General features: G+C 41.8%; 1 protein-coding gene across 2 annotated transcripts in view; it reads right to left on the bottom strand.

Annotated features, from left to right (window-relative positions):
• naa15a (N-alpha-acetyltransferase 15, NatA auxiliary subunit a) overlaps window positions 1–15,157 on the bottom strand; it is a 54,906-nt gene that overhangs the window by 38,764 nt on the left and 985 nt on the right. For both annotated transcript variants that reach the window (XM_060927267.1, XM_060927269.1), the window contains exons 2-5: window positions 6,393–6,477; window positions 6,184–6,288; window positions 5,851–6,008; window positions 5,604–5,738 (exon numbers count right to left, since the gene is read on the bottom strand). In XM_060927267.1, coding sequence (XP_060783250.1) covers window positions 5,604–5,738; window positions 5,851–6,008; window positions 6,184–6,288; window positions 6,393–6,477 — 483 coding nt within the window. The remainder of the gene's footprint in view (window positions 1–5,603; window positions 5,739–5,850; window positions 6,009–6,183; window positions 6,289–6,392; window positions 6,478–15,157) is intronic.

Here is a 15,157-nt window from a genome sequence, read left to right as displayed (position 1 = left end):
TCTGATAGTGATTTTTATATGTCGGATGAAGGGGCAGAAGATTATCAGGGATATTACGGTGTAAATGGTGATCTTTTCGAGCCCCCAAGATGAGAAACAGATGTCAGTTCATGACAGTCTTCCTCTGTAGCGCGCATGAGATGGAGCGATAGAGATCGATAGAGATGTGCAGAACGTGGTGGTTACCTTTCATCATGTTTTCCTGAACAAAACTAAAAACAAATCGAGTCTTGCAGTATTGCAATCTGAGCGCATTAACACGTTTCAGTTAATAAATAATGATTGCACATGCACATTTTTCTTCCTGTTAAAATGCATCAGATATGATAAGATCGGATGTCGCGAGAGTGTAAACGTTGCTCATAGTCCTGCGTCTGGTGCACTCTGTGTGCATGCGTGTGTGATAATAGGGGAACTTGACAAACTGTCCAAATGTCATTTATTAAATCAACGGGCTTCTTTTTCGCTCCAATAATTCCCACGTGGACGTTCTGGTGGTGATGAACACTTGATGAATCAGATTTATTACTAGTAGAAAATCGACATGAAATCTGCCTGCTTCGTTTGCACAAACCTCACCCACTGTCACTTTAGATTAGGCCAAGAAAAAATAATTGTTTGTTTCCTATTACATCTTGAAAAAAAATAGGGTAGGTAGGTCTTTTTATTTTATTTTTTTTTTTAAATCACACAAAGGCCCAATCCCAATTCTAATTTCTACCCCTACCCCTTCCCCTCCGCCTTCCCCTTGGCCCTTCCCCTTGAAACTGAGCTACAAGGGATAGGGCTTGAAATTCAACCCTTACGTATTGGGATAGCCCTTCAATGATCGCATACGTCATCGCGTACCTCCGTCAGCGTTTATGTTAGCAAAACGCGACCAAATGCGTCATTGGCTGCGACCAGCCGCTACAGTCAGAGCCAGAACCAGAGATCTCTGCTGGCAGGGTGTGATTTGTTAACTAACACCACTGAATGGGATATCTTTGGCGCTTCGTGCACCACATCCGACAGAATGAGGTGTCAGAACACTCATGTAAACAATAAAAGCGAGAATAACAGAACAAAACGTACGCAGTAAAGCAACCGAAAACAATACTCACTCCCAAAGCTTTTTAGCAGCAGCTTGGATTTCAGAAATCGCTGCTCATTCTCAGCTCGAAAGCGAATCAAGCGGCGTGTTTCCTCTGGATAACAACTTAAAACACGTAAATAATGGAGAAAATACATTTATGACAATCTTTCGCCGCGGGAACCGCCATCTTTCTGAAATCCGCATGAAATCTCGCTGAAATCCGCATGGCATTGTGGGAAATCACTCAAACCCCTTCGTTCGGAGTCTGCTCCAGGAAAATCTCCGTTTGGAGGGGTACAGAAGCCCTACCCCTTCCCCTACCCCTCCGCGTTAACTGGGATTGGGATACCCCTACCCCTTCACGTGAACGCGCAAAATGGAGGGGAAGGGCCAAGGGGTAGGTCCAAGGGGTGAAATGGGATTCGGCCAAAATACCGGGTAGGTAGGTTTGGTTTTTTTTAATAAATTTTAGGTGTGGGACAAACAGTGGCACATAGTGGGGAAGTGTCATTCTGTGACTCAACCATCCAGAACCAGGCCTAAGAAAACCAGTGAAGCTTGTGGAATACAGGATTCGGAGCTCACGATATAGAGTGCTCGGACGCTTAAAGGAACTATAAACATAACAACTACAAATGTTGAACCTTAACTTTATTAGGAACACTATGTTGTGAACTTGTATGTTTAATATGAATACAAAGAACAATCAAAAACATCTTTAGACTTTTGGACCTGCTATTATACAAAATGATCAATCAGTGTCAGAATCAAATTGTACTTTTTTGTACATCAAATTGTACAAGTTTGTGACATCACAAAACTGAGTTCTAGCAAACTGTCTGGTACTGCAAACAACCTATTTAAAACCATGATGGCTGTAGAATGTAAGAAAGTCAAATTTGGCCTTAGAATTTAACATTGGGCAAACTTGCTAAAAACAGAGGTGCGGCTGATATCGATACCGCCGTTAGCCTGGGCGCTGTGTGTATACTGTTTGCATGACTCGTCCAGCAGAGGATGATGATGTTCGTAGAGTTCTTTTACAGTTGAAAACTTATAAAAGGAACTTATTGTCTTACAATCTTCCGTGTGGTCGCAACCGATCACGGTAATCGAGAACACTTCGTTGGCCGCCATGATGCCGAGCGTTGTGTACAACACAAGCCGGAGTTTCCCGGAAAGAGGTCATGACGTCAGATTGAGGCCGTGAGAAATCAATGAGTGTTTCTTGTCCGATATATGTGTTTTAGAATTAGTCACTTGTCAGATCGACAATATTATGCAAATCGTAATGCAGATTTTTTTTTTTCAAAATTTATTGTTGGTCGGCGAAAATACATTTTTTTTTTAAACATCTAACAAAAAAGTCTAGGGTCGGGGCATTTTTTAAACGGTCGGTCGGGTAACCGGAAACAAACAATTATTTTTTCTTGGCCTTAGTGTCGTTTCTCGGAAATTCGTGAACTGAATGTCTTGTTGTATACGGATTTAAACATCCAAACACAACTCGGCGCTTTCATATCATTATTTTTGTAAGATTCCAACAATGATATCCAATTTCAGCGAGTAAACAAGCACGGAGTCAGATGAACTGAAATGACCCCGATAACCGCGGTTCCATGCGTGACGGCATGTGAGATTAGCCCTGAGGCAAGGCTGCCTTTTTCCAGGATACGGAAGCCACGATTTATTGACAGTTTTATCGTGAAATACCGTGACCGAGGTCTTGAAAGTACTGACCGAAGCCCTCTGGGCCAAGGTCACGGTATTTCACCATACGGACCGACGTTAAGCTGGTAAATAATATATTTATTTTTTTCTTTACCAAATTCTAACAGAAAACGAGAGCGCCCGAAAGGGAAAACCGAGCCGAGCCGCCATTTTGAATCCTCAATCACGGCTGTAATGCAAATGGCTTCCTCCTCGGTATACAAGTGCACTTCCATGGCAGGAAAAAAACTACATTTTGCCGCCTATGTAGTCCCCTATTTATACAAAATTGAGTCATTCAGGATTCAGCCATGTTTTTGCTCGGCATGAGCAACAGTTAGAGGTTTTTAGCTTTCTCCTGAAATGTTTTCTTTTATTTCTTCTTCCTCAGGGGAGTAAAACTTGCTTTCGCTGTGAACACTGTCGTTATCGCTATCCATGCTGTAAAATTAATGCTATTCTCCTGAGAAATGCTGGCAAAAATTTATAAGATTTTTGATAATCTTATAAATAAATCGTATAAAAAAAAAAATGTCGACAAAAAAAAAAAAAAAATGCTACCATGTTTGTTGTTGTGAACGAGCGAATCGCCAGAGGTCCATGACCGGGGTCTGTATCACAGGATACGGACCCGCTCGCCAACCAATCAGAGCGCAGGATTTGATGGAAATTGGACTGCGAAAAAAATAAATATTATTTACCAGCTGGGAGGTCTTGAAAATACTGACCAAGGCCTCTGGGCCGAGGTCAGTATTTAAGGCCAAGGTATTTTACGATATGGACTGACCTTAATCTGGTAAATTATATATTTTATATATATATGTTTTTTTTCTTTACCAAATTCTAACAGAAAACGAGAGCGCCCGAAAGGGGAAACCGAGCCAAGCCGCCATTTTGAATCCTCATTCACGGCTGTAATGTAAGGCTACGTTCACACTGCAGGCTGAAGTGACTCAAATCCGATCTTTTCGCCCATATGTGACCTGTATCCGATCTTTTATTGACAATATGAACGACACAGATCCGATTTTTTCAAATCCGACCCAGGCCGTTTGGATATGTGGTCCTAATTCCGATTCCTATCCGATCTTTTCATATGCGACTTCAGTCTGAACCGCCAGGTCGCATTCATCCGACTTACACGTCATCAACAAGCCACAAACGTCACTATTCTGCGCTGAAGTAGGCGGCGGGTCTCTCAAAAAAAGTTACAACAACATGGCGCATAATCACGGGCGCAGATAGAGGGTGGGATTCGTCCCACCCAGATTTAAATTCACTTCGTTCGGTCCCCCCCCCACTTATAGGGAGGAAAAAACGTCTATGCTGTCTTTCTTTGCATAAGGCAAACCTCACGGAAAAATCAAAAGACTAATTACCATTCGGTTTATTGAGGTGCACGGCAGTGTATACATAGTTGCAACAACTCGCATAAAACAAAGACTGATATTCGGTTGGTTGAGCTGCGCAGACTGCACAGGTTGCGAGCTCGAGCTTGGTTGCTAACAACAAGTTTGACAGGCATATCGGGGTTGGGGTTGGTTTGCTGGCAGCTTTGTCCCCCCCAGTTCAAAAAACGTATCTGCGCCCCTGCGCATAACATCAATGCGAGGGACGCTTCGGGCTGTGAAGGTTCTGAATCTTCTCAATGGAAGGACGCAGAGGTTAGTGAGCTGATTTCCATTTGGGGGGATGCAGCTATTCAAGCTAGATTGGATGGGTCATACCGCAACCGGGCAGTTTTACTTCCGTAAACACTGGCCATGCTCACTGCGTGTGACGTCGTCGTATCCTGCAATGCGCATGCGGAACACTTTTAGGTCGCTTTTCGTTCATATTGAGGATCACATACAAGTCGCATATATTTGTTAATGTGAATGACCTCACAAAAAAATCGGATTTCACAAAAAAATCGGAATTGAGCATTAAGCCTTGCAGTGTGAACGTAGCGTAAATGGCTTCCTCCTCGGTATACAAGTGCACTTCCATGGCAGGAAAAAAAAAAAAATAAATACATTTTGCCGCCTATGTAGTCCCCTATTTATAGAAAATTGAGTCATTCAGGATTCAGCCATGTTTTTGCTCGGCGTTAGCAACAGTTACAGGTTTTTAGCTTTCTTCCGAAATGTTTTCTTTTATTTCTTCTTCCTCAGGGTAGTAAAACTCGCTTTCGCTGTGAACGCTGTCGTTATCGCGATCCATGCTGTAAAATTAATGCTATTCTCCTGAGAAATGTGAAAATAAATGTTGACAAAAATTGCTACTTTGTTTGCTGCTGTTGCGAACGAGCGAGTCGCCAAAGGTCTGTAACCGGGGTCCGTATCGTAGGATACCGGACCGCTCGCGAGCCAATCAGAGCGCACGATTTGATGTAAACCGGACCGCGAAAAAAATAACTTGTATTATCTTCTCCCCTGCTTTATTAATTCATTTTGGTCATTAATAATGATGTATATTCATTTTAAAGCATTACATGCACTTTAACAGAAAATTCTGACTAGAAAGATGAAACTTTCTCGATGTGACATCAGTGTTTGCAGAGAAAAGATGCGACACGGCATCCTGAAGTCATTCATTTTTAATAACAGCTGTTGACTTACAGCCGCAGGATGTGTTGCGATGCAAAGTGAAGCGAGAACGCTGAACAGAGTTTAACTCGATGCAAACGAGAAGCAAAACTTTGTTTTGTGCGTTTTCTCTTGGTTTTGATTTATTGGTGCAAATTTGAAGGGGAAAAAAAAAAAAAAAAAAAACTAGTCCTTGGAGGAAAAATCAGTCGTATTAATGCATGTGACGCATGTACATTTACACAGCGTACCTGCTGGGTTTTCCGAAACTCCTCCACGATTTTGGCGGCCATCTCGTAGTCCTGCAGCAGGTGATAGGCGATGGCGTAACCGATCCACGATGCTCTCTGAGCCGGCCGCAACTGCAGCAAATGATACCTGGTCTCCTATAAGAAACGCAGAGAGAGAAATTAGCTTTAATACACCATATCATCACAATACGGTTCTCTTAAAAAAAAACAAACAAACACGCGTTCATCCTCTCTCTCTCTGCCTCACCCTGTATCCCTCAAGGTCCCTCATCTGGATCTGCAGCAGCGAGAGGTCTCGGAGGATTTGCAGGTTATCTTTGTCCCATTTCAGAGCGTTTCTGTAACACTTAATAGCTTCGTCATATTTCTTATCAGAGCGCTGCAGCAAACCGTACACATGCCAGCCTGTGGGGGCGGAGTCAAGGACAGGAAACCACACAGCATACACACACGACCTCATCAAAGTAAATCTTCAATGTGCCGTTTTTGGTTTTACAGTAATTCTAATTTTAAAACCGTGTTACTTCAATAATTAAACTATTAATAAAACCAGATCACGCCCTGGCTTCGTGAAGGATACAGACGTGACTCTTCAGGTCGTTGCGGAGGCCTCGTCTGACCAGCTCGTACGCCTCTTCTTTCCTTCCCAGACAGTTCAGGGTCAGTCCTTTCATCGCCAGCGTCTCTGACAACCAGACAAGCACAAAGACAGTGATTTAACTCGGCATACAACTCAAAATCAGGCTTAAACAATAATAACTCACACAGCAATGTTTACATCAACCTTACCGCCATGCTCGGCAAATTTGGGGTTGGACAGGATCTGCTTGCAGAACTTGAGTCCGTTTCTGTATTGCTTGTGCTCGTAGCATCTCTGATGTATTCGAGAGAGAGAAAAAAAAAAAGAGAGACTTAAATCATGTCTCACCATACACAAACTAAAAGGCAGTTATTTGTGATCAATAGATATCTGTTGTTGGTCACATATTGGTCAGAAGTTGTTGATTAATTCTCTATCACAGAAGCTCTGACTTTTTAGCGTCGTTCTGGATGTAATTCAACTCACACGCTCTAATACACTGCCGTTTCTATCCTAACAGCTCATTTGCAACAACTTCTCTGGCAGACGACAAGGCACGTAATATCTGATATGTAGGGCTGTAACGATACACCCAACTCACGATTCGATTCGTATCGCGATTTTTGACCCATGATTCGATACGCCCACGATTTTTTTTAAAATGTTTTTTTAAAGTAGTAAATTTGACTTATTAACATTTACTTACTTACATTAACTATTTAGTAACAAATAATTCAGACCACTGCAGAGAATGAGTAATATGTATGCAAAAATGAACAAATGTATATCCAAAGATTGTTTTAGTTCTCAAAATTATACTGTTGAGCCGGAAGCTCTGTTTTTTTCGGTTCTGAAAAAGTCATTTTTCCAAATCGTGTAAATCCGTTAAGATTTTTTTTTTTTTTTTGGGGGGGGGGGGGGGGGGGGGGGCTCTCTCACTGTCTCACTCTCATAGGGCCAATGATTTTCTGTGATCGCGGAAAACAGATGGAAATTACGGAATTTTTATGGTGAAACATTGCTCGCGTGTCAAAATGTAACTGCCGCAGAAGGCTTCCGCCCAAGCAGACATGCCTTCAGTGTTGCCAGATATTGCTAACGTTTTCCACCCCAAAATATGTTCAAAACCAGCCAAAAAGCACCTAAACCCGCCCAATCTGGCAACACTGCATGCCTTTCTGGTCAAGTGATTGTGATTGGCTTGTGGCACACCTAGCCAGCCAATGAGCTGCTTGTTTACAGATTCGCTCCCCGCGTCGCAACCAGAATGGCGACCGCTTAAAAGAAATGAATGCTCTGCCAGTGGCGAGTGTGGACGTTGCGTGACTCGCAGAAGATTGTCGCAGGTCGGCAAAAAAACGACTTACTAATAGATATAAAAAAATAAAAGTAATTTAAGTAAGTTTAAAATGTAATTTAAATAAAAAGTAAAGTATTCATAAATTGAAGTTTGGAAGCGCCTCTGTTTTTGGGCTGAGGAGAAGTTTGAAAGGGTGTACCGCGATTCTGCCTTCTTGTATCGCGATACGGATCGTGGCTCTGCGTATCGCGATTTCAATTTCGATACGCATATTGTTACAGCCCTACTGATATGGTGTAGCTTCCTAAAAGGAGACTGATGGAAGGAGTCTCCAGTGTCGGAGATTTCTCAAACCGTAGGTCGACACAAGAGTTTCTGCTTTTCCGGTTTCTTGCTAACATTATAGACTCCGTTTTAATCTTACACTACGTTCAGACTGCAACCTGAAACGACCCATATCCGATTTGTTGTGAAATCCGATTTTTTTGTTAGGCCTTACCAATTATATGAGACTTGTATGCGATCTCCAATATGAACGGAAAACGACCCAAAAGTGTCCCGCATGCGCAAATTGACACGTAATAAGCACATCTATGTAATACGTAAACAAAAAAAGCGCACTCTTCATGTTTAATGATTTCTTTTTTTGTTTGTTTGTTTGTTTAATTATCTGGTTAGTGTTAAAGTGTGAGGTCTCGTGTGTGTTTTTGTTTCTGAACCGAAATGAAAACGTGTAGCCTGGTAACGAGGGTTGACTCCTAAATGTCTCTCTAATTTCTATATAAGTGCACTACATGTTACTAGGAAGTAATGGATTTTTAAACTCTATATAGTGCACTCGAGCTTCAGTAGGCAGTCATTTGGGATACGGCCGCTGTATTACCAAACTCTTAATTCAGGCTTAATAATTTGCACATATTTATTTCGTCATATTAATAAACTTTTTCTACATTTTTATAAATATTTATTTAGATTGTTTATAGCCAGCTGAATTCTGCAACTTCTCTCAGCGCTGGCTCAAGGTGCAGAAACACCAGTGCAGTTTGCTATGGAGATGAGGCGAGACCTGGCGATGTGGTTTTTGTGGCGGCGGCGGAACTCACACAATAATCTGATTAATGTGGGCAGCAGACTAATGAGACCGAAGGTGTCAAATTACTGGAAATTTCCAGAACAATCTTATAATTTTGTAATACAGGATGGTTTAAGTTATAAATCAGTTATAGAAACTGTTTTATTTAATCAGGCTAACAGATCAACATCCAGGTCCCTACCAAATCCACCATTAGCTTGATCAATTCTATAAAAGTCTATTTAAATTCTGAAAACTGTATAAATGTTGTTGTTTTCCACCAAAGAGGCGGGATTAGCCAACGCAGAATAGTGACGTTTGTCTCTTGTTGATGACGTGTAGGTCGCATGAATGCGACCTGTCCGGTCAGACTGCAGTCGCATGTGAAAATAACGGATATGCATCGGAATTAGGACCACATATCCAAGCGGCCTGGGTCGCATGTGAAAAAAATCGGATCTGTGTCGTTCAGATTGTCAATAACAAATCGGATACAGGTCGCATATGGACAAAAAAATCAGATATGGGTCGTTTCAGGGTGCAATCTGAACGTAGTCCTAGTGACTTTGAGATAGAGGAGAGCGATGTGAGAATTACCGTTTATAAATGATAACAGGAACTAAACTTGTTTCACAGATATTCTATAACCAAATGTAGAAATCAACAGATACAAAGCAGATACAAAATATAAATATAGTCATTTTATAGAAATTATCGTATAGATTTCTGTAATTCAACAATGGGAAAATTTTATTATAGTTATCTTATCTTTTAATATTAGTGCATTATTTATAGGTTATATTACATTACATTATTATAGGTTTAAAAGGCTATATTATATAAGGGTTGTTTTACAATCAGGGTACGCAAGCTAAAAATCACATTTAACACTTATTATCTTCAATATCAAAAGGCTTGACTAAAACTTGGTTGTTTATTGTAGCCCTGTGATCGCTCTATTTACCATGCAAAAAAAAAAAATTAGGTGATAACGTTATTTTTGGTGAATGTATGGCAATATGTCATATTTAGCAAAATTACTCGTGTCATTTAGAAAAAGTGCTTTTTTGACCACAGGTAGCTCCAAAAGGGATGCACTTAAATCATTCTTTATACCATAAAACACATATTTGGTTCCATATCATTGGAAACATAGTTAAGTTTTAATGTTGAATGCCAGTAAGTTTTCAGACTATTTGGATCAAATTAGTATGGAATTGTGTCAAAAAAAAAGTCCTCTCTCCGAGACAGCTAATTTTTCAATATAAAATAACATGTATCTAGATTTATTTTCATCCTAAAATGTGGTCAAGATATTGGGACATAAATATTAGAGACGACTAACACAAAGCTTACAGCCTTATATTTAAAAGCACTATGGAAGTAGTGGATTCTGAATTGTCAAAAAAAAAAAAGTCCTCTCCGAGAATCACTTCATTTGTTTCTCCCAGCCCTGCTTAAAGCTACACTTAATCTCATCTCATCTCACATTATCTCTAGCCGCTTTATCCTGTTCTACAGGGTCGCAGGCAAGCTGGAGCCTATCCCAGCTGACTACGGGCGAAAGGCGGGGTACACCCTGGACAAGTCGCCAGGTCATCACAGGGCTGACACATAGACACAGACAACCATTCACACTCACATTCACACCTACGCTCAATTTAGAGTCACCAGTTAACCTAACCTGCATGTCTTTGGACTGTGGGGGAAACCGGAGCACCCGGAGGAAACCCACGCGGACACGGGGAGAACATGCAAACTCCGCACAGAAAGGCCCTCGCCGACCACGGGGCTCGAACCCGGACCTTCTTGCTGTGAGGTGACAGCGCTAACCACTACACCACCGTGCTGCCAGCTACACTTAATCTTCTTTATCTTATAGCAGATTACACAAAACTACCATACACACATGTCAAAAAATTACCTGAAATCTGTTCTTTAACTTGTCCTTCACTTAAAAACTGGTAGAAGAACCAGTTTGAATCAATTTGAATTTTGGACCCCTGTGACACAAACTTTGTACCCCGATTGTAAAACAACCCATATATAATTTATAGGCTATATCATATCATATTATAGGTTTAAAGTTTTAAGGTGTTTGAGGCAGTTGTATTCGGAGACCTAGGGCGCGACATTTTCGGTTTGTTGCGCTTTGAAACACATATTTACTTAAATACATTATATTTACTTTTTTCATAATTTTTATTGGTGTGGTAATGTTTTAATTTATTTCTATTTTCTTTTTGTAAGAGCATAGAGACTTTGTTTATATGCTCCAAATACATATTATTATTATTATTATTATTATTAAAGCGTGTCATTCTGTATTAAATGCTAAATTTTAAAGTGCATATCCTGGACCGATTTTGTGTTTTTTTATATGAAAGTATGTCCCTTTACACATTCATCCAGAAGGGTAATTTTGCGCAAGGCCATCTGTCTACGGTAGAAAAAAATAAAATAACAAAACGCAACTGGAAAAATCCCAAGGGAGTCTGGAGCCAGATTCGTGACGTCACCTGCGGAAGCGCCAGCAGGCTGTGCGAGCTTGCATGGTTTCAGTGCACAGCCTGTGTACACCAAGTTTATCAGCTAGTGATTTTGCATTGAAATATGGAATTGTCACCTGAGCGCAATGTGGGAAACGATGAGTACTAATCCCATCATGATCGGTGTTGCTACACCCTCCTATGATACATCTGTTAAGGCCCCCCAAAAAAATGTGTGTGTTTCCGGTTACCCGACCGACCCTAAACTTTTTTTTTCATTTTTTTCCCAGTCGCGACTTTTACATATAACCCAACCGCGTGAACCGGACGTTTTTGTCACTCACTGGGAAAATCAGGGCTTTCCACAAGCGCCGGCTGCCGGCCATACAGCCGACTACACAATTAAGTCCAGCCGGCTACTTTAATGACTATTGTTTTTGTAGCCCACAGGCTCTAAATATTAATTTTCGATTTTAATAAAATTAAATGTTTATCTAACGGACTGACAATGTCAAACTGAACCGCACTCATTTAAGTTGTGATTCGCGCTGTTTGTACCGATAATAACCACAAATTCCCCGCAGACTTCGTTGATCAGGGGACAGTAACTCATCCGCGGCCCCGACATGCGGTGTGTGCGCACACTCGGCGGAGACAGTAGTGTGTCGGGGCCGTCGGAGGGAACAGAAGCAGAGATAACGCTTATTTTGTCTTTCACCTAGAGACATGATTCAAACTTTAAAACAGAGACAATATTCTCCTGTGTGGATCTGGCATTCAACTTTTTTGCTAGGTTCTATACTTTTTGATCAGTCACAGATCAAACACCATGAGCACATCTGGAGAAATTTAGGCTTTATAATGGGTGTCTATTGCGTTACACACCAGTGGCGCTCAGGAGTTTAGAGTGTAGGCAGCTTGAAAAAAAAAAGCTCTAACTTTCTCATTTAAACTGTTTTCTCAGCCACAATTTTCACTCTACACACACAACTTTCTCAAAAGTTGTAGTCACACATTGTGTGAATCAAGACAAGTGTCTCCCTGAGCGATAGGATTTAGTTTTTGAATGAGAAGCCTGAAAGTAAGGAGAGGACAGGCGCGCTCTCCCATAGACTCACATTATAAACGTGGCAGCGCTTTTACTGCAAAATCAGAAAAGTCACTTGTTTTTAACTCGCTCTAGTGTCCACATTTTTTTACACTAGGGACAAAAAAAATTACATTAATGTGTTCATGGGAGCCCTGTAGCGCTCAATGTGCAAGAATTTTGTGAATAGCTCCTTCCATTTCCGTGTAAATCAGCGTTCGAGGAGAGGGAACTCTGAGAAAAAGCGCTCTTTGCTTGTTATATTGTGTCTTTTCCCTGCACCGTTACCAAGGCGACGAGCTGCACTCAGGAAGCAGAGGGGGCGGGGCTGCTCTCTCTCTCTCATGGTGTATTGAGCTGTTATATTTACAGAAAAATTCATGTTAAAAGGTGTCTCATGCTGCATCAGATTCATCAGAAGGTGGTAACTCAGGTGACCTGCAAAGAAATTCATTATATTTTGTGAAATTATTCCTGTCTAAATATAGGTTATGGCAGCAATATTGGAAAAAAAAAATTCAAAAAAAAAAAAGCCTGCCTACCGACCCTAGTTTTGAAATCTACGTAACCGGAAACACACACACTTTTTTTTTTTGGCCTAACCATTTTAATAATTACGTGATAACGTTGAAGAAATTTGCAGAAAACCACCAGGTCGTTTTCTCATAAACAAACCAGCGCTGATGTAGGATTCAGAGGGAGGCGTCCCGCACGCGACGTCACGAAAATCAACGTTTCCTGGGAAATCCAAATGCAAAGTTTTTTCAGAGGCGGACCAATTCACCTCAAAGGATATGGGACATGAAACATAAATGCACGCTATATCAGTTTCTTTCCATTAAAAATATGAATTAATTACATCAACAAATACAAAATCATCTATTAAATTCAGCAAAATCGTTATATTTGTGATGATTATATGGCATTTCTGCTCGACTTCCGATATGCATTTTCTACAACCGGAAGAGCCGCTGTCACGTGATCATACGTCACAAAAACTTTCGGGCACAGCACAAGCAGGTAGATGAATGGAGAAGTGGATGACAAGAAAATTGTTTTTATAGTCTTTAAAGTACATTGGACATCATACATTGGACATCATGGTGTATTGTGCTGCTTATGGTTGCTATAATTCCAATGGGAAATGCCCTGGAGTAAGTTTTTTTGCATTCCCCGAGGACCCGAAGCTGAGGAAAGTGTGGGCTCACTACTGCCGTAGAAAAAACTTTGCACCTACTGTTTCCCACAAACTGTGTTCGGACCATTTCACTGAGGATTCTTTCAACTTTAATACTCAGGTACTGAACGAAATTAATTGCAAAGCCAAATTTACCTTCACTCGGAGTTGTACTATTATTTTTTAGACAGGGCGGACGAACCAGGGCATTCGTCCGCCTGGCCGTGCCCGACGAGGAGCGCTCTCGGCCGGCTTGGGAGGCAGACGGCAGCCCCTCCTGGAAGTGTGGTTTTACCATGTGCCTCATGCAGAAAAATGCCGAGGTGCATTCGCTAAGCGACTGAAAGCTGAGGTAAGGATTAGTATTATAATTTTGGGTGTATCAATTATTGATTATCATAATTCTGACTCGTTTCGCCATTTTGAATGTTTTCATCTCGGACTCTGGAAGCATTGTATCTCAATCAATCTCGAAAAATATCAGCAAAAAAAAATAGCTTGCAACAGACTTTAGCTAGATCTATGATGAACTTTCAATGTCTCGTCTCGTCTCGTCTTCTTCCGCTTTATCCGGGACCGGGTCGCGGAGGCAGCAGTCTAAGCAGGGAAGCCCAAACTTCCCTTTCCCCAGACACCTCGGCCAGCTCCTCGGGAAGAACACCGAGGCGTTCCCAGGCCAGCCGAGAGACATAGTCCCTCCAGCGTGTCCTGGGTCTTCCCCGGGGCCTCCTCCCGGGGGGACATGCCTGGAACACCTCCCCAGGGAGGCGTCCAGGAGGCATCCGAAAAAGATGCCCGAGCCACCTCAGCTGATTCCTCTCGATGTGGAGCAGCAGCGGCTCTACTCCGAGCTCCTCCCGAGTGACTGTGCTTCTCACCCTATCTCTAAGGGAGCGCCCAGCCACCCTGCGAAGGAAACTCATTTCGGCCGCTTGTATCCGCGATCTTGTCCTTTCGGTCATTACCCAAAGCTCATGACCATAGGTGAGAGTCGGAACGTAGATCGACCGGTAAATTGAGAGCTTCGCCTTTTGGCTCAGCTCCTTCTTCACCACAACGGACCGGTAAAGCGACCGCATCACTGCGGAGGCTGCACCGATCCGCCTGTCGATCTCACGCTCCATCCTTCCCTCACTCGTGAACAAGATCCCGAGATACTTAAACTCCTCCACTTGAGGCAGAACTTCTCCACCAACCTGGAGAGGGCAAGCCACCCTTTTCCGGTCGAGAACCATGGCCTCGGACTTGGAGGAACTTTCAATGTATGATACAAAAATAATACTTCTTTCAACAGATCATTAGCCTTTGAGCAGAATTGTTTTTAACTTACCAGGAAGTGTTATCGAGCCGACCGCTTTCAGTTTCATGGGGACTGAATGAACCCTCACTCTCAGAATCATCTGACCCGTCAGAGTAAATACAAGATCCATGTTCATGTGAATTTCCAGCTATCGGTTCGAATTGATAAGGTCTAACTTCACATCTCTGTGAAACATCGGGAATGTCACTGTCGATGGTGTCCATTTCGGTAACCTGTTTACATTAGATTCCCAAGCGCTGGCTCCTTGGAAAGTTTTTGTGATGTCACGGGTCACGTGACCACCTAGCTCATTAACGAATCCTTGTTTTACGCTGATGTATAAAAAAAGTTGAATAATGTGATGATTTTCACATTTTTGACACCCTGCAGTGATTTAGATGGCATTTCTTATGTCCTTTATACATAATTATGCCCAGAAAAAAAATCCATGTCCCATATCCTTCAAATGGCTCGATTAACTGAATTTTTCTGACACTGCGCAAGGTAAAAAAAATTGTGCAAAATGTGACAGATGTTTGAGCAAAGTTG

This window comes from Neoarius graeffei, chromosome 8, assembly GCF_027579695.1.
Source record: "Neoarius graeffei isolate fNeoGra1 chromosome 8, fNeoGra1.pri, whole genome shotgun sequence".
Lineage (NCBI taxonomy): Eukaryota > Metazoa > Chordata > Actinopteri > Siluriformes > Ariidae > Neoarius > Neoarius graeffei.
Note: the sequence above shows the minus strand (reverse complement) of the source record. Positions and strands in the feature narration are given on the sequence as shown.